Here is a 20,149-nt window from a genome sequence, read left to right as displayed (position 1 = left end):
AACTAATTCCTCATCTGGACATTGCTGTGTATCTCAGATGGGCACGTGAAATCAGCTTTACCCTGCTCGGTCAGGTCCTGTGAACACCCCCCACCCCTGCACCCTTACACCCACCTCTGTGTCATCCCTTAATGGGGTGCCCCTTGGCCGCTAATTAACACACAGCCCGATGACCGACCGGCATCGCAGCTCTGACCTCGGCACGGCTTGACGAGCCAAACTGCGCTTGCCATTTAGACCATTAATGAACATCCTGGGCCGAGACCTGGCAACCAGGTCCGTGCGCACCCGCGCGGTCAAGAGGAGGTTGGAAAACATCTTACTTCAGGTATCCATAAGGCACAGCTAACGTGGACCCATTTTGTCCCGCTCCTGGTGGGCTTCAGCGCTCCCCCTCTCTTCGGGCACAGTAGACACTTGGGCTGAACCCCAAGGGCGCAGGTCCGGCACAGCCAGCTCCCGATGGGGACCTTCAGGATGCCGTAGCACGCCTGCGCAGACACGAAGGAGGCGGGTTAGTCCCAGCAGCCCGGGAAGAGCATCCTCCAGGACCTCCTCCTTCACTCACAGCTTTTCCACCCCCGCTGGCTTATCGCCCCCACAGCTGGGCAGCGCAGTAATAAACAGCAGATGACAAGCAGCTCCGCAATCTGAGTGGGGTTAAACTCTTCTTTGCTGCCTTCCCTATTTCCATGCCGGATCAATATGTCCTGGGTTTTACTTAAAAGCTAAGTATACAAATGTGCTGTGTATCACAGCAAGCATCCGCCTGGCTCTGGGTAGAGGTGGGGAAAGCAACCGGGCTGCTCCATCAGAGCCCCCACCTGTGTTGGGTTTGTGTGGCAAGGTTTTGGTAGCGAGGGGGCTACAGGGGTGGCTTCTGTGAGAAGCTGCTAGAAGCTCCCCCTGTGCCTGATAGAGCCAATGCCAGCCAGCTCCAAGATGGATCCGCCCCTGGCCAAGGCCAAGCCAATCAGCGCCTCTGGGATAACATATTTAAGAAGAAAAACACTTAGAGAGAGAGAGCTTTTGCAGCCGGAGAGAGGAGTGAGAAGATGTAAGAAACTCTGCAGACACCAAGGTCAGTGCAGATGGAGGGGGAGGAGGTGCTCCAGGCGCCGGAGCAGAGATCCCCCTGCAGCCCGTGGTGAAGGCCATGGTGAAGCAGGCTGTCCCCTGCAGCCCATGGAGGAAGGATGAGGGGGTGTAGAGATTCCACCTGCAGCCCGTGGAGGAAGGGTGAGGGGGTGTAGAGATTCCACCTGCAGCCCATGGAGGACCCCACGCTGGAGCAGGTGGAGGCACCTGAAGGAAGCTGCGGCCCGTGGGAAGCCCACGCTGGAGCAAGTTCCAGGCCGGACCGGTGGACCCGTGCAGAGGGGAGCCCACGCCAGGGCAGGTTTGCTGGCAGGACTTGTGACCCCGTGGGGGACCCCACACTGGAGCAGTTTGCTCCTGAAGGTCTGCACCCCGTGAGAGGGACTCCATGCTGGAGCAGGGGAACGATGAGAGGAGTCCTCCCCCTGAGGATGAAGAAGCGGCAGAAACACCGTGAGATGAACTGACCGTAACCCCCACTCCCCGTCCCCCTGTGCCGCTGAGGGGGGGGAAGGTTGAAGCCGGGAGTGAAGTTGAGCCCGGGAAGATGGGAGGGGTGGGGGGAGGTGTTTTAAGACTTGATTGTATTTTCTCATTGCTCTACTCTGTTTTGCCTAGTAATAAATTAGATGAATTCCCTCTCTAAGTTCGGTCTGTTTTGCTCGTGACGATAATTAGTGAGTGATCTCTCCCTGTCCTTATCTCGACCTGCAAGCATTTCGTTGTGCCTTTTCTCCCCTGTTTAGTGAATAAGGGGAGTGAGAGAGTGGCTCTGGTGGGCACCTGGCCCCCAGCCAGGCTCAACCCACCACACCACCGCCGGCAGCTCTGCAGTGCCGACATCTGCCCGCTCATCTCCTGCCTGTTTCTGAACAGCTACCCGACCCACGACAGCTCGAAGTAAGAAATGCTGTGCAGAGAAAACCTCTGAGGTAGCTGAGGGCTGAAAAGCCACAACCCCATGATTGAGAAAGATGACCACACTGGTTACACACCCAACACAGCCTGAAGGGGAAGTGAAAATAACTACGGAAAGGTAAAAAGGGGAAACCGATAGTCATGAATATAAATCAGAAGGGAGGAACCGTAAAGGATGATAAATCTAAAGGACGGTAAATCTAAAGGAGACAAGGACAAGTCTATGGCAAAGCGAGCTAAAGGACTTGGATCGCCCACGGAGCTCCCTGACCTGCTGCGACAGCGCAGGATGCAGAGCAGCCAAAGTGTTCCATAAATATTTCTCTTCCGTACTTGGGGAAGAGCCAAATGATAAGCCGTATCACATAATGATGATGATAAAATACTTTCCACTTTCCACTTTGGCTGTAACTTATGACCGTATTAAACAGCTACTACTAAAACTAGACAGTTTTTAACTGGCAAGTCCCGATAACTCGCACTGAAAGGGTTTTCAGAGAGTGGCAGACAACTGCTTCGGGTGTGAACGCGGGGCTGTGTCACTATTTTTAACGAGGTAGTGTAATTAATACTAGATCTGGCTGCTCCGCTGTCCCTCCAGAAGGCAAGCGGAGCGGGCAGCGCCGATAAGGACCCCCGGCACTGTTGGCTGTAAATTGAGCCCAGGCATGTGTCAACTCCACTTTTTGAAGTTTACTCCAAAAAAAAAGAACATTGTTTTGTCCTGGTGCTGCAGGTCACCATCACCGCGAGTGACAGTGCTGCAGGTGGGGAGACGGGCAGAGGGGGCACGCGGAGATGCACGAGCGCGGGAAAAGCGCATCCCCAGTCTTTACTGGCTGAGAACAGACTTTATAACACGGCTTTCGGTTGCCCCAAAGCACAAATTGACTCTGATAGTGATTTCCAAGGGGAAGAAGCCACTTCGTGAACAGATTATTGGGATAATAAGGAATTAAGGGAGGTAATATTATTGCTGTGAGTCTACACGGTTCAGAGAGACTTAACTGTGTTTCACAGCGCCTCCAAATCTGACAGATCATTTCTGTAACAGAGTTTTATAAAACATCTGATTTAGTACCACACAAAAATCAGCCTGATACATACTACCAGGAGAATAAACTGGCAGACTGATCTCAAAATCCAGAGGAAAACAGGAATTATGACCAAATGTGCATCTCTAGAAGAGTCTTGGCTCCCTGTTATTAATTCCTAGAGGTTTTAGAGCAGCTGAAGGTGCAATTCTGCTCCTAGGAGCACATACTACAGGGCCTCTGTCCCGGACAAGGAGCAGCTCTAGAAATGAGGTGGTTATCAGCTGAACATGCTCTCCCAGTCCAGCACCAGCCAGAAGATGCGCTGGGAACACAGAGCCAGAGCAATGCCGAGTAGGAGCAGAGCAGCTATTTTTGTCGCTGTGCCTGTCACGGGCACATTGTCACCGAGAAGGGGATGCCGAAAAAGTGGGGAGGATGCTGAGCCACAGAAAAGCTTGGTGTGGTCCATGTAACAGAGGGAGAGCTCGGCCGTGTTCCCACGCCAGGGAATGGCAATTCGGTAATGACAGGACCACGGCTGGAAGCTGGAGATGGATCGTTCCCGTGCTAAACAGAAGTGCGACATTGCCACCGCGAGAGCGATGAACCACAACGATTTAGCAGCGGGGAGGAAGATTCTTCCTCGCTGAAAATTTTAAAATGAAGATTGCATGTGTTTTCTAAAAGCTACGCTTCATAGGAATTAATTAATAGCAAGCCCCATGGCTTGTGTTATGCAGATGAGATGATTACAACGATCCCTTCCAGCCCCATACCCCACCAACGTGTGTCTGAGCACAGCCCTGCCTCTGCCCCTTCCCGCTGGGATGCAGGAGGACGAGGCATCTCCCCAGCCGTGTCCCGCGGGACCCCAGCTCTCCCCCACCGCTGCCCAAACAGGCGAAGCCCGTGGCATTGGCACCCGGTTCCCCACAGGAAAGCGTCGCCCCCAGCAGGTTTTGGACACGGGGCTGGCAAAGGCACGGGGCAGGGTGGATAAGAAACATGATGCCATGTAACACCCCGCGCTGTGGCTCTGGACTTTGTGGTTTAGGGTGTAAATCGGGGCAGAGATTAAATCACAGGCAGCTTACAGGCTGGCATCGGGCTCAGGGCTGGACTCTGCTCCCTGAAAACAACGGAAAATCTCCCTTATCCTGCCGGCCACGTCCCCTTCTGCAGCTCCGCTCTGCTCCCAGCACCAGGGCTGCTGCTGAAAGCGGAGCCCACGGGTGGCAGGGCCCATGGTGGGCACAGCCAGGGTCCGTACATCCCCACGGCAGCCCTGTGCACGCTGACCTGCCTCCCCCCGACCCCGGCCCGCCGGCATGTGTCAGCTCACAGCCTGACATTGCCCCTTGGGCTTGTTAAAAAAACCCAACCCAATACACACCCCCCCCCCCGAATCGTCCTGGTATTTTGTGGAATCTGATTCACCGATGGAAACCATTCAAAACACCCACCTCCCGCAACTATAGATATCTCCAACGCTCTCCCACCTCCAGGAAGCGCTGATGGAAAAGCTGCCCAAAAGATGAGCAAATGGCTGTCTTCAAAGGAAAAAAACCAAAAACCTTCACACGGAGGGTGAAGCCCAGGAGCTGCCGCTGCCGTCCCAGCACCGCACGGCACTTCCCCTCGAAGCACAACCAGCAAAACCTCCCTGGACCCACGCGGGACCCAGGAGACCTTCACACGGCTGCCGTCTCCACGTCAAGGTCTCCCTGCTTTGAGCACCAAGTGCAGGAACCCACGGACCCCGCCCCCAGCAAGTGTTTGAAGCATTTGCATTCAATTCTAAAAATAAAATTATTTTCCTCCAGGCAGCAAAATAAAATGAAATCCTACACTTGTACAGCAGGGAAGCCGGGACAGAAACCCTGCGAGGCGAGACGGCGGTAGCGGAGCTGGAAGGTCCCACCACCCCCAGTCTAACGCTGTGGAGGAGACTGGAGGTCCGTACAAGCCCACCCACCCCCGGTGAGCGCAGGATGAGTGCAGGGCTGCAGACCCGCATCCCTCCCAGCCCACCAGCCAGTCCCGCACACGGTGCTGGTCACCCCTGGGTGCTAAAGGACCCACGGCTGCAGTTTAATAAAGAAAGAGTAAGGAAGAAGAGTAAGGACGTTAATGGAAGAGGAGGCATAAAATAAAATATCACAGAGACCAGAGAGTAAGGAGGAGGGGGCAAAGCAAGCTCGCAGGAGGTGGTTTTCAACCTCTGGTTGCATATTTCTCTGGGCACTTACGAAGGGTTGGGGCTAAGAAAGTAAGAAAAGCAAGTTTGCTGTCTGCCAGCGATCTAACACCGCATTTGCTACCCTCGCTCCACTGGAGAGACACTGGGAATCCGTCAGACAAGCTTAACAGGGGTCTGGAGCAGCTCAGGGAAAGGGGGACGGCGGGGCTGGGAGGAACCCGGAGCAGGGTATCGGGGTGTGATGTGCAGCCAGCCACAACCTGCCGCTCTCCCCCGCTGCGGCGGGGGCTCACCTGGTGCACGCAGACGTTGCACTTGTCGCAGAACACCATCTCGTTGCCATCCTCTCCCTCCGGCGAGCGGCAGACGTCGCACACCACGTCCTCGTCGTACTCGATGCCCAAGCCCTCCTCCGTTTCGATGGCGATGTTCATGTTCTCGTAGCACATGGTCTCCAGCTCCTCCAGCACTCGTTCCAGGGTGATCTCATCCAGCTCGGGCTTTTCTGCAAGGCAGAAGGCAGAGGAGGACACTGATACGGCTCCAGCGCGGAAGCCCACCCGCCTTCAGGGAGCGTTTTGCAAAGGGCTGAGCATTTTAGATTACAACTCAAGAGGCAAATCCACAGCGATGGTAAGAGCGGCGGTTCAGAAAACGTCTGCTTCTAACTCAAGATGCAGTTTATGTTTCACAGACAGTAACAAAATATTGCTGCTGGCTGAGAGGAAAGAAACCCATTCAGCTGAAGCAATGCGGATAATTAGGTCTGACAGTTTAAATGTTCAAGGAGACAAGTTTTGCAAAGATGCTTTCTGCAGCGAAGGCTCAGACAAGCTTTGGCAACAGAAAGTCAATGCTTTAATTGTTAAGACTGAAAATTGACCCTTTTAAGGCCAATTAAACGGAACTGTAAAACTGAAGCCAAAGGCTGAAAATGAGGACAAATAAGTGTTTTTTCTCCTGGTTGGGTTTAGTGGAATCAGAAGGTCAGACACTGCCATGTCGTGTTTTATTCTCCCCGTACCAGGATCTTTAGTGGGAAGAAGCGGCAGAGGTGCTTTACCAGAGGTTCCTCCAGAGTGACAACCAGGAATACGAGGCCAATAACCAGGAGAGGCTGTTTCAGAGCAGCAACCTCCAGCAGCGGGATGCCCGGCCACTGTTACAGGGGGGATGCTGCTGCCAGGAGCTCGGCAGCACTGAAACCCGAAAGTGCTGCCTCTCACCCGCCCACAAAGATCCCAGTGCCACAAACGCAACATGAGGTCACTCCAGGTAAGGAAAAAAAAGAAGGAAAAAGTCTGTCAGCAGCAGGAGGGAGGTTCTCTGTGAGGGCTAAGAGGCAGAGGTAAGGCCCCATCGCACCCCGTCTCCCCGTGAGCACTACTTCATCGCCGGGGAAGGCACAGAGATGCGGATAGAGATACCAGCAGGATGCAATAAAAACCATTTAATCTTTGCATTTCATTGTGTATATTATCTGTGATGACGGCCAGGATGCTCCAGAAAGCACCAGACAGCGGAGGAGCACTGCTGTCCACCTTTCTTGTTGCAAGGCAATGGAAGAAAATATTTCATTTATGAGCAGAGAAGGGGAAAAAAAGGCTTGAGGAAGTACTAATATGAAGCAGTTATTAATTAAATGCTCAGTGAGAAATTTGCCATCTCAGAAGCCAGTGTGATGTCCCTGTCCTGGATGAGCTCTGGGGCCCTGAGGCCCCTGGGGCTGAGCGGGGGACACACGAGGCTGGGGGGGTCCCGGGCAGCGCTCCCAGCCCCTCCGGCTGGAGGATGCTGGCAGAGACTGCACCTTCCCCCAACGGCCACGGACCAGCTGAAACAACTCTGTCAAGGGGGAAAGCAACCCGTAGGTGAGCTCGGTAAGCAAACACACCATTGTCTGCTTTTTTAAGCTCAGTGTTTCGCGTTGGCACCGTTTCCCTTAGCTTGACAAGTCTCTGCAAACATCTAGCCTGGCATTTTACATGTCTGCGTCTGAGATACCATCTAAGACAGACAACACCGTTCCCTATCACAGCCCTTCCAAGCGCTCGGGCGGCTGTGCCACAACACGCCGAGGAACCTGACAATACCTGTTTTATTAGCCAACAGCCCCGGCGAGGAGCGCGGGATCTCTGCAGAGCCCCGGGCTGGCACAGGCTGCGATGCGAAGCATCCTGGTGCTGGCACGGCGGCACAGCAAGCCCCACGCGCCGGAGCCAGGACGGAGCTGCCGGCTCGCTCTTGGCATCGTGCCGGTCGGATGCAACAGGGCAGGGAGCGGGTTACAAAGGCAGAGCCTTATTTTTGCCTTGATGGCGTCCCTTTATAAACACACCACCTGAGCCGCACTTGCTCTGCGGAGAGCCGCAAGCCATGACTTTACGTAAGCGTCGAACAAGCCCCGTAAGAACATAGTGCTCCTGGTCAGTGTTTCAGGTCTGCATCTGTGACTTACGGTCCCAGGCACCGGCGTGTCAGCCTGGAGTTACTCCCTTTCTCCCAACATTTCAGGTTCTGCTCTCTTTGCTCTTCTGGAAAACCAAATGATCGTTCAAGTGTTCCCGGTGCTTTTCCCTACACATTTTCTAGAGCCGCCCCGTGCTCAGAGAGGGCAGGCAGAGAGCCGGCAGCTGCAGGCAGCGTGAGGAAGGAAAGGGAGTGGGGTTTCCACAGGAATCATGACCCTGACCTGCCCGCAGGGTCGGGATCACGCTGGCATCACCGGGATCGTGCTGGCATCGCCACCGTTCCCATTTCACCTCGAGTGGAAAGAAGCGACTCCCATCCCACCTCCTGCATTTTCCATCCACAGCGATGCCCCGGCATCATCAGCTTAACCCTGGGGAGAAAGTCCCCACTGATCCCAAAACTCCCACGCCGGAGCACGAGCGGCTCCCCAGCGGGGTTTCCTTATCAGCCTACATGCGATGTAGTTGTTATACCGTTACAGCGAAAAATATAGATCTCTCCCTCCCGCACGCACACACACGCGTGCGCTCTCACACTCCATTTAGATGTAATTACATTAGGAATTCGTTTGCCAAGCGCCATTCAGAATACCTCGGAGCTTATTGAATTGACAATTGCACTTGATGGGGATGAAGCGATTAATCGCTTATGAAACACTAAACAATGGGGCCTGGGGGTGAAGCGCTTTTTCCATTTGTGCTCCATTTATCTCCTTCTGCATCATATAAAGTTTGTGCTATTAAACTCCATTCATAAAATTGTCATCTTTTTGGCTGCGAAAATGCTGTCTGTATTGATTGTGGCCAGCTAAATAGCAAAACCAAAAAAAATACTCCACCAAAACACTCCCGGCGTGCATGCACCAGTGACACCGGTACTGTCTCCGGGGAAGGAAAAGCAAAAGACCCAGATACTGATCTTGGCTACAATGAATAAATCCAGCGACATCCAGGGAGTAAGTCACACTTGAGAGCATCACTGTGGACTCTACCTGCTGACCAAGAGAAAGGTATTTTCACGTGGTTAAGGTACGACAGGGTCGTGTATGAAAGGTGGGGTGAAAACGAAGCTTTTCTGAGCCTCTGCAGAGAAGGGCAGCGTAGCTGCGACCTTCTCGATAGTTTCTGTCTGGAGTGATGTAGCCAGAAGTGAGAATTTAATCTCGCACCAATATAATCACCAGCGATTTGGAGCCATGTTCAAAACACTGAAACAGGAGTAAAAGGCTCCACGTCCCATCACCCTTCCAGAAGTCCGCCCGTATCCTCTCCCCATTAACACCGAGTGCGTTAACGATGATGGGTTTAGATGTGGCCACCTGGGGACACCCCTGACATCACCCTGCGCTGAAGGACTGTCACCCAGGGACCGCTGGCTCCCACCGTGTCCCAGCTGGAGAAAAGCTGTCCTCTCCCATCCCAGAGCAGGATGCTGGTGGGCAGCACGTACCCAGCCAAAGGAAGCATCCCCCGGAGGAGAACGGGGACTTTGCTTCAGAAATGGAGGAGGAGAAGAGGTGCCAGATGATGCTGCGCTACAGGAGGTCTCCAGATCAGGAGGTCTCCAGATCTGATTCAGGAAGGGAAAACGTGTAGGAACCCGGCCTTTCGTTTGAACTTTGCTCCCAGCAGAAAACTCTTCCCTGTATCTCCGCTGTCGGGGTCTGCCATGATCCCTACAGCTCCGCAGCCGCCCAGCCCACACCGCAGCTGAAACACAGAATTTAAATATTTTATCCCAAAGGAGCTGGGATCGCTGGGCTGGCACCGAAGCCACAGCACCGGGTCTGGGAGAACCACCAGGCACATTCCTTTACACACCGCCGCTCTCCGTTATAATTATTTCTGTAATATCATAATTTATGTGGCATGAAGGAGCAATATTCTTCTGCTAAATGAATTCTCAGCTACTCCTTATCGTGGTGTGAGCCGACTCACTGTGCGAGGAGAAAAAAAATAGCTGGAAAGCCACCTTTCACAAAACGGAGACCTATTTCTGACTAAACTGTGCTCCACTAAAATCAATTTACTGAAACAATAAATCCTTTTACCCTGTGGAGGATACCTGGAGATAAAACAGCTCATGAACAAACAGTCATCAGGACTGCAGGCTGTGCCATTAGCTGATTCACAAGCTATAAACCTTGAAGTCTACTTTTCAGTAAAAATAGATATAAACAAGCAAAATTACTGGTTTTTAATAAAAAAAAAAAAAAAGGAAAGCACTTCTGAGATGATGTCGGTTTGTCTCCTAGCATCTTTGAAAAACTGAGAGTGAAAGGATGCCAGGTCCCTGATGGGATAGGGGTGTGCAGATACAGCACGGGCACCACGGGCTCCTGAGGTCTCCTTCCCGCTCGCTGCCCCTCCAGCTCGCCCGGGACGAGTCGCTTCAAACCTGCCTGCTTTGGCTTCTGCCTCCGCAAAGCCGTGCTGAGCATCCTTCCCCCCTCGGAGGCCGGGAGAATGAAAGCAATCCGAAAAAACCTCACTGGCTAGATGCTAAAACTGAGGTTAGGCACTGCTGTGCAGGAGGACACTTTCAGAGAAGAGTATTTGCCTCTGAATACCGCCGGGAGCTGAGCACCCACGCGCTCAAGGCACCTGTGGGGCCACCAGCCAGCCCTGCCCCGGGCTGGGTGCTCCCCTGGGCATCCCGGGTCCCGTCCCAAGCATCCTTTCCAAAAGTCAGGGGATGACGGACAACCACCCCAACACCACCCCAGACCACCTGGGACTCCCCCAGCCACCTCTAACCCGTCCCGGCAGGCACGCGATGCTTGGCAGACGCAGCAATTGTACATTAATATTTTATCAACGTTATTTATAAACAAACCCTTAATGTAAAGCGTGGCCAACAAAACAAACAGCGACACGCAAGCGGCGCGAGCTGAGCATCCACGGTGAAACTTCTAGATATTTTGTTACAAACACAGCCTGCTAATGCACTTAAAGGATTTACAGGAACCAATTATCGCCCTTTCTGCCACCCACCGACATCAATTATTGCTCAAATTTAAGATGATGACAAAATGTTTTAGAAGCCACTTTATAAGCTGCTGCGTCTCTCCAGCGATGTTTGGCACTGACAGAGCCGTCCTGGAGCACTTGTGATGAAAGCCACCTCGCTCCATCCAGCAGCAAAACTCTGAATATTGCTGGAAACTCCTGCAATTACTGTGAGGAATTTATGGAAATAGCAAAACGACGACTTGACATAAAAACCGTGCTGAAAAACGTGGAGGCAAAGCGTCTAAAGTGTCTCCCGCTGATCTCCAACCATGCTAATCTATACATTAACATATAATCTCTACACAATGAAGACATTAATCTATACGTGGCTTTCCTGCAACATCTCTTTCTGTAAGGAGTTAAATAAGCTCAGTTTTCCCTTCCAGAGGGCTTGCAGTGTTTTCACCTCCGCCAACAACTTAAGGAACTGTCACCTGAAAACACTTCTGGATTTCCCTGCTTAAAGATCAGCTCAAAGGCTGAGGCTATTTTCACACAAAATTAGGCTGAATTATTTGCTGGGTTCTTCTTCTACTTCTTCTTCCTCCCTTCCCTTCAGCCACCCCGTGCCTCCCACTGCTTCAGGAGCACCCTGGCCGGCGTCGGTGGAGGTGATCGCAGGGGGGTGATGCTCTTTGCCCAGGAGAAGAACAAAAACCCTGCGCACCCACCTCCAGCTCTCCAAGACCCCGCCGTGCTGCTCAGCAACTCTCCGTGGGCTGGCCGCAGCGGGCTCTCACCTTCATCATTTCTGATTGCCACCATTTCTATGTCTCTTCCTCCCCTGGGCTCGCTGACTTGCCTGTTTACGAGGTGAGTTCTGCCCTAAATTAAAGTTCTGCGTTAAATCGGGGTATCGACCCCTACATTAAGAACAACGGGCTGCCAGGAAGCGCGAGCACGGCACCTGCCTACGGGCAGCTCCGCCGAATCCTCCTCCCGTCGATACCAACGGCGTTAATCCAGATCAACGGCGATGTAATGGAGAACAGCTTCCAGCCCTCAATCTGTTCCCAAGATACTTCTACGCTGTACATCGGTACCTCTATTAAACACATCTCCTCCTTGTAATATACCACCAAGTAGTAGGAGATTTGCCGGTTCATCTATCCAGGCACCAAACCTGCTTATGATCTCGGCGGAGAACAAAGATTTCAGGCTACGTGCGGATGTTTGTTGTGGGCTGCAGCACAGACATGTTATAAAACGGCTCCAAACTGGCAGGATTTCTTCAAAACAAGAAAAAAAATTAAAAATCCAAACAAACAGACCCCGAATTATTAATGAGCTAAGCTTTCTCAAGCGATGAGGGGCAAGCAGGGTGAGCTGGGGCGCGGGGGCATGGAGGGAAGCGGGTGGAAGGGCCAGCGCTGTGAGCAATCCCTCAGGGCTGGGGGGGAAGATGCTTGCAAGGGGGAAGCCGGGCTGGTGGTTAAAGGAAACGGATCCCACCAGACAAAGGACAGACATCTGCACATCCTCCCGCCAGCCAGGGCTGGGGAGCATCCCTGCGGGGGGACGGCAGCCCCCGAATGCCCCCCATCGGGCGGCACTGGTCCCCGTCGCAGGGCTCCCTCCGGCCGGCTGCACCAGCAGGGAATTGGGCTGTGCCTCTGCCACCACAGTGCAGCGGGGAACTGCGCTGTAAAAACAATGGAAGAGCTTCAAATGACAGATATCGGGGTGGCCCTGCACAGCGGATGGAGCCTGGCCACGGTGATGGGCACCCATGGGTGGGTGGCAGCCACATGGGGACAGGCTCTGCCTGGGGAGCACCAAGGGGCCACCTCAGGGGTAAACGGGGGCTCCCCGAATCCCGGCAGGATGTGGCAGGATGGGGGTAGCCTCGGACAAGGACTCTCGGCGCTGCTGGGTGGCAGGCAGCCGCTCGCCAAGGCGTGCATTTAACGGCAGCCTCTGCTCCATTGAGCACATCTTGCCCGGGGTTACTCCACCGACTTCGGTTTACTCCACGTCTACTTGACCAATCTCACCTCCGCCGAGGGAGGCATCATCTCATTAGTACAGAGACATATCTCAAGTATGCAGTGATGAATTCCCCCCGGAGCTTCAAAAGCAATAAATGTGACCTTTGCATGTTCCTGCCATAAAATACCAGGAACACCTCCAGCTCCCAAGATAGAAGCTGTGGTGGGCATATGTGAGCAGCATACACCATATGGATTAAGTCAAGGGAATACTTAGAAACTTCGACTCTGCCTTCCGCAAAATTGATTCCGGCAACGTTTTTAGCAATTTCTTGAGGATTTTCCGTGTGTTTATGAAGTGCCGATCACCACAAAGGGATCTTTCAGCCTTGGTCTTTGAAGTCTCTCTAGCCCCACTCTTACAATAGCTTTGGATTTAGTGGAGATCACAAAATACAGCATAAAATGTTAATATAAAAACGTAGACTTTCCTCTAAAAGGAAAGGCCTGTGCTGCCTGGAGTGGCGTACACATAAATCTGGTTCAGGGTTTCATTCAGACCCACTTTTTTTTACTATCTCATATTGCAGCAGCAACAAATAAAACATTTAGGAATGCTTAAATATTGATTTCATCTCTAGCACACAGAAGTTCCTTAAACAGTACATTTCTACTGAGTACAGTAACAGCTATTGAGGTATCTTACTGGGGGACTTAAAACTATTTAAAGCTGTTTTACATGAAAAACTTTTGCTTTTTGGAGCAATTCCAAGTAATTGGCAGAGGAGCCGGCAGAGTGCAGAGAGCTGGAGCTATCTGGAGGTTTATCTGATCTTGGTGATAAAATTCCATCCCTGGGGTGACCTAAAAAGGACTGGAAAAGCCATGTGCTATGTGCTACGTGGATCAACGCCGTGCTAACGGCAAAGCGAGATGGATGATCTCATAGGTGTTTTCCAGCTCTCCTCCCCGTGGCTCCTCAAGAGCCAGTCAGAGATCAGGCTCCTTCTTTGTCATTAAATATTTTAGGAATGACACATTGTGCCCCTGGACTGCCCAGTGACAACAGCTCAGCTAAACACCCAGGAGGAATTTAAACTTCTGCATATCTCCTGACACTGGGAGATAACTCCTGACTTCTCTGAATAGGAGGAGAGGCTGCAATGCTCCAATTAAGTCATGTTAATGATCTCAGAGATTAGCAAAGCTGGTTTGGAAATCTCAGTGTGTGGAGGGCTTCCTTGAGAGAGCGGCTTTTTATTGACTGCCTTCAGACCAACCCAGGCAGGTAACGATCTTCTGCATTTGATGCTGACGGGCACCCAAATCCCACCCCGACAGCCCGGGAGGTGAGCAGCGACAGATTTGCTGCAACAGCTTTCCTCTACGAGCACCCAAAACCATCGGACAGGAAAATGCATCCCCCCCAAAGCAGCCCGCTGCCTCAGTAGCCCTGATGCCCCGCAGCTGCTGCGGTCCAGCCCCCAGGCACAGCCGGTGTGGGTGATGCGACCGTGGTCCCGCAGCCAGGAGCATCCGTCCCGCTCCCTACCTGCCAGACCCCCAGCTCCCCGCGGTGCCGGGGATGGGTTATTAACCAACGCCACATGTTTTTCCCTTTCAAGTCACTGGAAAAAATGCACTAGCCCCCATGCTGCTGGAGAGGTCGGGAGGGCTGGGGGATGGGGTGAGATACCAGAATCCTTCGGGCTGAAGCCATATCCGCAGTGGATTTCAGACGCCAAACGCTGTGTTTCAAAGCCGCTCTCTCCCCAGCGTGTCTAAGGCTCAGCCAGTAATTACAGCGCTCTCAGAACAGAAAGGGGCTGGAGAACCAGCTGATGGACGGTGAGGCTCTGCATTACCACCGCTGAAATCCCCTGGGTGCGTTATTACCGTCTATAGTTGGTTACGGCAGGAGGGCTCAGGGGCTTCGTCAGAGACAGTGGTCCCATCCAGCCTGGTGCTGTACAAACGTCTCCTAAGGACCGTCCTTGAAAAACCTGACCGGCTGATAAATGACAAGGAGCTGGGGGAAGAAAAATGCAGCTTGCTCAAAATTGCACAGAGGGTCAGCGGCAAAGCACCGCCTGTGTCCCGACATCTGGTTCAGGATGTTGCCCTCCAGGATGCTGTGACACTAGCCCACCCAACGCGCCTGCAAGGAGCGGGGCTGCCGGGGGTACGTGGCTGTGACGAAGTTCAAGCTCCCCTCCTAAATCCAACGCGCCCCCGAGGCCGTGCCGCTGGCAAAGGCACCTCTCTCCCCCAGCACGTTCCACCCGCGCACCGACCATCATCTCAACCTTCCAGTTATCCGTCAGCATGAGAGCTCCACATCTGAAAGCCATTTAAGACATTGCATTTATAGGAAGAAATAATAAAGCTACTCAAATTTAACCCAACTGAGCTGGACAAGCCAAATCTCTGCCTGCTGCCTTTCTAAAGTCTTATGAAATATGTACAAGAAGGAAGTGGAAATACAGACCATCCTTCTCTGGAGCCCAGAGACACCTCTGATGGCCACCCAGCTGCAGAGATGGCTAGGGAAATGCAGCAGAAGACACAGTGAAAGCACAGTGGAGTCAGAAGGATGTCCAGTGTGGGACAAGCTGGTTTCTGGACGCAGTAACGGCAGCTGTGCAGTGTTAGGAAGGATGGATCCTCTGCAAGGCACCTGAGCGGGACCGAGCCACTCGGCTTTGCCCAGGAGCACCCTCTGCTCTGCCCAAGGACTTGACTGTAGCTGCCAGCATCTCAAAACCTGGGTGTGCTAATGACAGAGCTGAGGCTGCTAATACAGGGCCACTTCATGAGGGCAAAGCTGACTGCGATTTGCTAGTGATACTACAGAGTCCACAACACCGAGATTATGGGAAATCCAATATACAGGATACGTGTAATAGATAATTAGCCAAACTCTAAGAGCAGCCTCTACAACCTTCTTGAGGTCCTGGAGATCGTGGTAACAAAATTTGGTTGTAAATCAAAAGTACATCAGAAGAACAGAGATATTCCGCAACCAAGATCAGCCAGCGTGGTGGCCAAGTTCTGAGTCCATGCAAGCTTACCGAAATAAATCTTACTGCAATCTCACCGAATCTCGCTGCAGCGCTTAGGCAGCAGGCTGAGAGACTCTGCACAACCTTCCCGTTCAGCAGCGTACGGTCCGTCTGCTCAAGCACTTGACAACATTCTTTGTCCCACCCCTGACAGACCTTCGCAACGGGGAGTAACGCTTCATGCAGGCACGCTCCAGCTTTCATTGACCTCACAAGGTGAATATTTAATTGTTTTGTTATTCTTACCTGTGTAGCAGCACCCACACCACAGCAACCCTTACCTAACAAGGACTGGAAAATCCCTCCACGATCTGGCAGGACTACACACCCACGTGTCTGTGCCAGCAGATCTGCCCAGCAGACCATGCTAAGCACTAGTGTCAATGGTCAAATTCCAAGTCCAGGTACTTGCACTCAACCGAATGCACTAATGGCTTTTAAGAATGTGCAGTGATGTAACAGCAGTGATGCAGGCAACGTGATGCTGTGATATCTAGAGGCACCTGGGAAAGGAGAGACAACCCAGGACCAGCATTTCTGACAATTACACATCTTGACTAGGAAACCCCTTTCCTCTGACTCCATCTGCCCAGTTAGGTACAGCTGGAGAAATGTCGGGGAGATGCCTTCAGATGTGGCAGTCAAAGGAAGAGGAGTCAGGCTCAACACACCCGTCCTGACCAACACCTCCTCCTGCAGTACAGACACTGCAGGGACCAGACCGGGACATGACGACGGTCAGGCAATCAGAGCACGGTCCTGAGTCATCTGGATCTATCGGTTCTTCTGCAAATCAGACCCCTGCTCCACGGGGCACGCTGCACAGTTCCTACCATCATCTGGTTTGCCCCGTTCTTCTTGCACCACGTCCCAAGTGAGTGAGAAACATTGAGACACACTCAAGGTCCTCTACTGCAGCAATCCACATGATCTCTTTTGGAGAGCCTTAAGAAGATTCAAGGCCTTTTGTTCCACGATTACTTAAAAAGCCTGAATGCCCAACTCTGGGACGCCCCGGCAAGGAGAAAACCCACAGCAATACTCACCCATCTCCTTGAGCTCCATATTAACAAGTTCCAACCAGCAAGCATCGAGCTCGTCCAGGTCATAGCGGCTCACTCCTTGCAAGTAAGTCCTCGTAGCTTCCGAAATCTCGGAGCCAGGCAGGCTACTCGGTGAAACCTGTGAAGGTGAGTTCTCCAGCTGAGGTATGATCCTGGAAGAAAAGAAGGAGAGATTGAGAAAGAGCTACAACTTGCAAAAGCATCTAATTTCTTGCCGTGGAGGACGCGACCACACCATGTACAAACCTGACTAAGAAGGAAGCAAGCCCAGCAAAACCAAAGGGGTTTTGTGCACTTGGTGTCACCTCCTGTGTTCGGATGCTCAGAGGACCACAACTTGGACACAAGCACTTTCCCAGAGACTGCTGGTCTGGGCAGTGACAGTTTGAGTTGGGATGCATCAAAACAAGCTGATTTTCAGAAAATGCTGAGCACGCCCCAGCTGCCAGCTCCTCATCTCGGGACCTCAAACCTGGAGTCTGTGCTTTTCCCAGCGTCCCAGAGAAAAGCGGTGCGGGGAGGCAGCAGCGTGGTGGCACAGCTCCGGCATCGCGCCTGTTGCGGAGGGCCAGCCCGTATCCCACCACGGTGCAGCTCTGGCTCCCGCTGGGCTGCCTTCCTACACAGAGTCATGGCCCCCCACCTCGGGCTGCCATCAGGAGGGGAACGAGGGGTCTGGGAATCAGGCATTTGGGTTTTGGTCTGTGTGATCTGTATATTGGTCATATAACACCAATCCCTCCGGAAATAAAACCAGTATCAGTGCCGCACGCAGGCTTTACCGCCACATCTCATTCTTCCTAAACACCCACCGATGCTTCTTGGTACGAACCAGCCCGCAGCCCGCACGGCTCCACGCTGCAGAGCGCCCTGGGGAAGCACCGAGCGGGCGGCTCTGCGCCGGGCGCTCCTCAGGAATGTGCCTGCTCTTCAAGAGCTCTGCAATCTCCCCTCACGTGATGAGAAATTAAACCATTTTTCCACTTTGTGTGGCTCCTTTCTTCCTTCCTGCTTTGCCTTACTACCAGCCTGGTGGCAGCAACCTCCTATGTGTTTGGATTCCCGAGTCAAATAACTCGACCTACGGCTACAGCCGCCAGCACCAACCTCGTGTCGCTTCCCCTGATGTCAGAGGGATGTTTCTCCCCACGGGGGGCTCACAGTCTCACGCAGGAATAGCACTTCAGGGCAGAACTAGCCTGTTCAGCAAAAATACCCCGTCCTGCCTGTGCAACCTGGACATCTGATGTGGAAAGCCCATGCAAGCACGTTATGACTAGCGATGCTCTCGACCAGAGCCAGTGGTCCTGCCTGCCAGGGGGGACTGTGGCACCAACCCGTCCCTGCTCCATGGCCACGAAGGGGCATCCCACAGCCTCACAAAGGCAGAATGTGCCCGAGCCACGGGATAAACGTGAGGACGGGGCTATGGCAAGGGCTTCTGCTCACCGCGCTGCCGTCTCAGCCACACCAGCTCCTTCCTCGCTGCGGGCAGGAGGGCGGCGGGCAGGCACCAGCTTTGGCACCACCGTGAGGTCTGCGCCCTGTGAATATGAGACTCTTTTTGCCCAGCGGATGAATTTAAGCACAACGCTCTGTCCTAGTTACATTCAGAAACACGAGCTTGGCCAGCGGCAGCTGAACGCCTTCTCCCCGCTGTGTCCTGCCCGAAGTGCTCAGTGGGAGCACGGGCGCCTGTCGAGTCTCTCCGGAGGTCCCCGAGGACTGGAGGAAGCCCCAGCTCTGCCAGTGCTTCCCCTCTCACCTGGCCTGGGACCTGACTGCAGGAAAAATGAGTTACAGCTTGGCGACCAGAAGATGCCCAGCTTTGCTTGCTGACCTCTCCCTTCCAGCCCCACTGCACCAAAGTTGACCGATGGGCTTGTGGTGAGAGCCGGTCCCAGCACGGGTCCGTGGCAACTTTCCTTTACCTACGGCAATAGTTTTCCCACTCATCTGCAGAAATTAACTCTTTACACAAGAAAAATGAGGTCCAATAGATACGATGGTCCAAATACTGATAGCAACAGTGACTCCTCCAGCCATTAACTCCTCGGAAGCAATTACTGCTGATTTACTGGGGCACAACCGAGATCGGATCCTGGTCCTGGGCTGCTCAACCGCGATCCATTTGCATCATTTGCAGAGTGACCCACGATTTACAACACCCTCCAGTCAAGTCCCTGCGACTGAGCCCCACGTTGCAGGCAGGTTGCCTGCTGCCCACTGCCACGGGACACCTTCAGCGTGCCATAAACTTCAGTGCCGCATTCACACTGCGCTGGGCAGCACTTCGGCAGGCTCAGCGATGGAGAACGTCCCACGGTGGTCTGCGAGATTTGTTCTGAGCGCTCACTAATCACAGGGATGGGGAGAGGAGCCGCCTCATCTGCTGCAAACTCCCTGCACAGAAAGCGAACAGGCGCTCGCCGTCAGCTATTCTGCCTTCTCTTGGCAACTCTGCGGCAATATGCATGACACTTGCCATGCACACGTCAACAGTGTCATGCGTAATGACATGCAAGCAGAGGACGAGCTGGAAATGAAAAGCAGCCTGTGGTGCCAGCTGACAGATCTCTGCAAAGTTGGGAGCTGGAGCTCGCTGCAGTATTTGCGCAGCTCACATTTCCTCTCCCAAATACCACCTCGCGGCACGCGTGTCAACACAGAAAAGATACTGCAAAGAAAAAAACAAGCAAACAACAACCTGCTGCAGCACGTCACCCCCTTCCAAGCAGCTTCTCTGCCGTGCAAAGCCTGAGGATCCAACCCTACTCTTCCACCAGCACCAGCTGGGAAGCCCACTGGCCCCTGCAAGACTTTTGTCTTCTGCCTTATGTCCTGATACGTAAGTTAACGTCAGAGCATCGAGTGCCTCGTGCTCTGTGACGCGTCCGGGGCAAAGCCGTCGTGTCCATCACGTCACCAGCTGAATTGTGGTACCAGATGCTCCCAGGTCTGTAAGCACCAAGGGAAGAAATTCATGCCCAGCTGCCCTCGGGAATGGGACCCCACCCGCCTTGCCCAAGGTCGGGAAGGAAATCTGTGGCAGGGCAGGAAAATGAACCTGGAGTTTCTCCAGACCCAGACATGTAGTTTAATTGCTGTCCTCTGCAGTCACAACCATTGGAGGCACTTCCAGAACCACCAGCGGGAGAAGCAATAATTTGACTGCTCAGAGAAGGGAACATCAAGCAAGGGGTTCTTTTTGCCTCTTTTGCCTTACCTTCCCCCACCAGTAAATCAAAAATAAAGATGTGCCCCAATGCCCTGAGGACATCTCCAAATTTCAGTTCAGGATCTGAAAATAACCCCATGAAAAGACAGCTCTCAGAGAATCCCCAGATTTTAAAACGAGC

The 20,149-nt window shown here is 53.1% G+C and overlaps 1 protein-coding gene across 5 annotated transcripts in view; it reads right to left on the bottom strand.

Moving 5' to 3' along the window:
- Nucleotides 1-20,149, bottom strand: part of JADE2 (jade family PHD finger 2) — an 83,876-nt gene that overhangs the window by 23,760 nt on the left and 39,967 nt on the right. For 4 of the 5 annotated variants that reach the window (XM_054841363.1, XM_054841360.1, XM_054841362.1 and 1 more), the window contains 3 exons: nucleotides 16,773-16,942; nucleotides 5,547-5,758; nucleotides 324-491 (listed from right to left, as the gene is read on the bottom strand). In XM_054841363.1, coding sequence (XP_054697338.1) covers nucleotides 324-491; nucleotides 5,547-5,758; nucleotides 16,773-16,942 — 550 coding nt within the window. Of the gene's footprint in view, nucleotides 1-323; nucleotides 492-5,546; nucleotides 5,759-16,772; nucleotides 16,943-17,036; nucleotides 17,871-20,149 lie in introns of those variants that run through there. The other variant, XM_054841365.1, reaches the window with a different exon arrangement.

Source organism: Grus americana, chromosome 14 (genome assembly GCF_028858705.1).
Source record: "Grus americana isolate bGruAme1 chromosome 14, bGruAme1.mat, whole genome shotgun sequence".
Classification (NCBI taxonomy): Eukaryota; Metazoa; Chordata; class Aves; order Gruiformes; family Gruidae; genus Grus; species Grus americana.
Note: the sequence above shows the minus strand (reverse complement) of the source record. Positions and strands in the feature narration are given on the sequence as shown.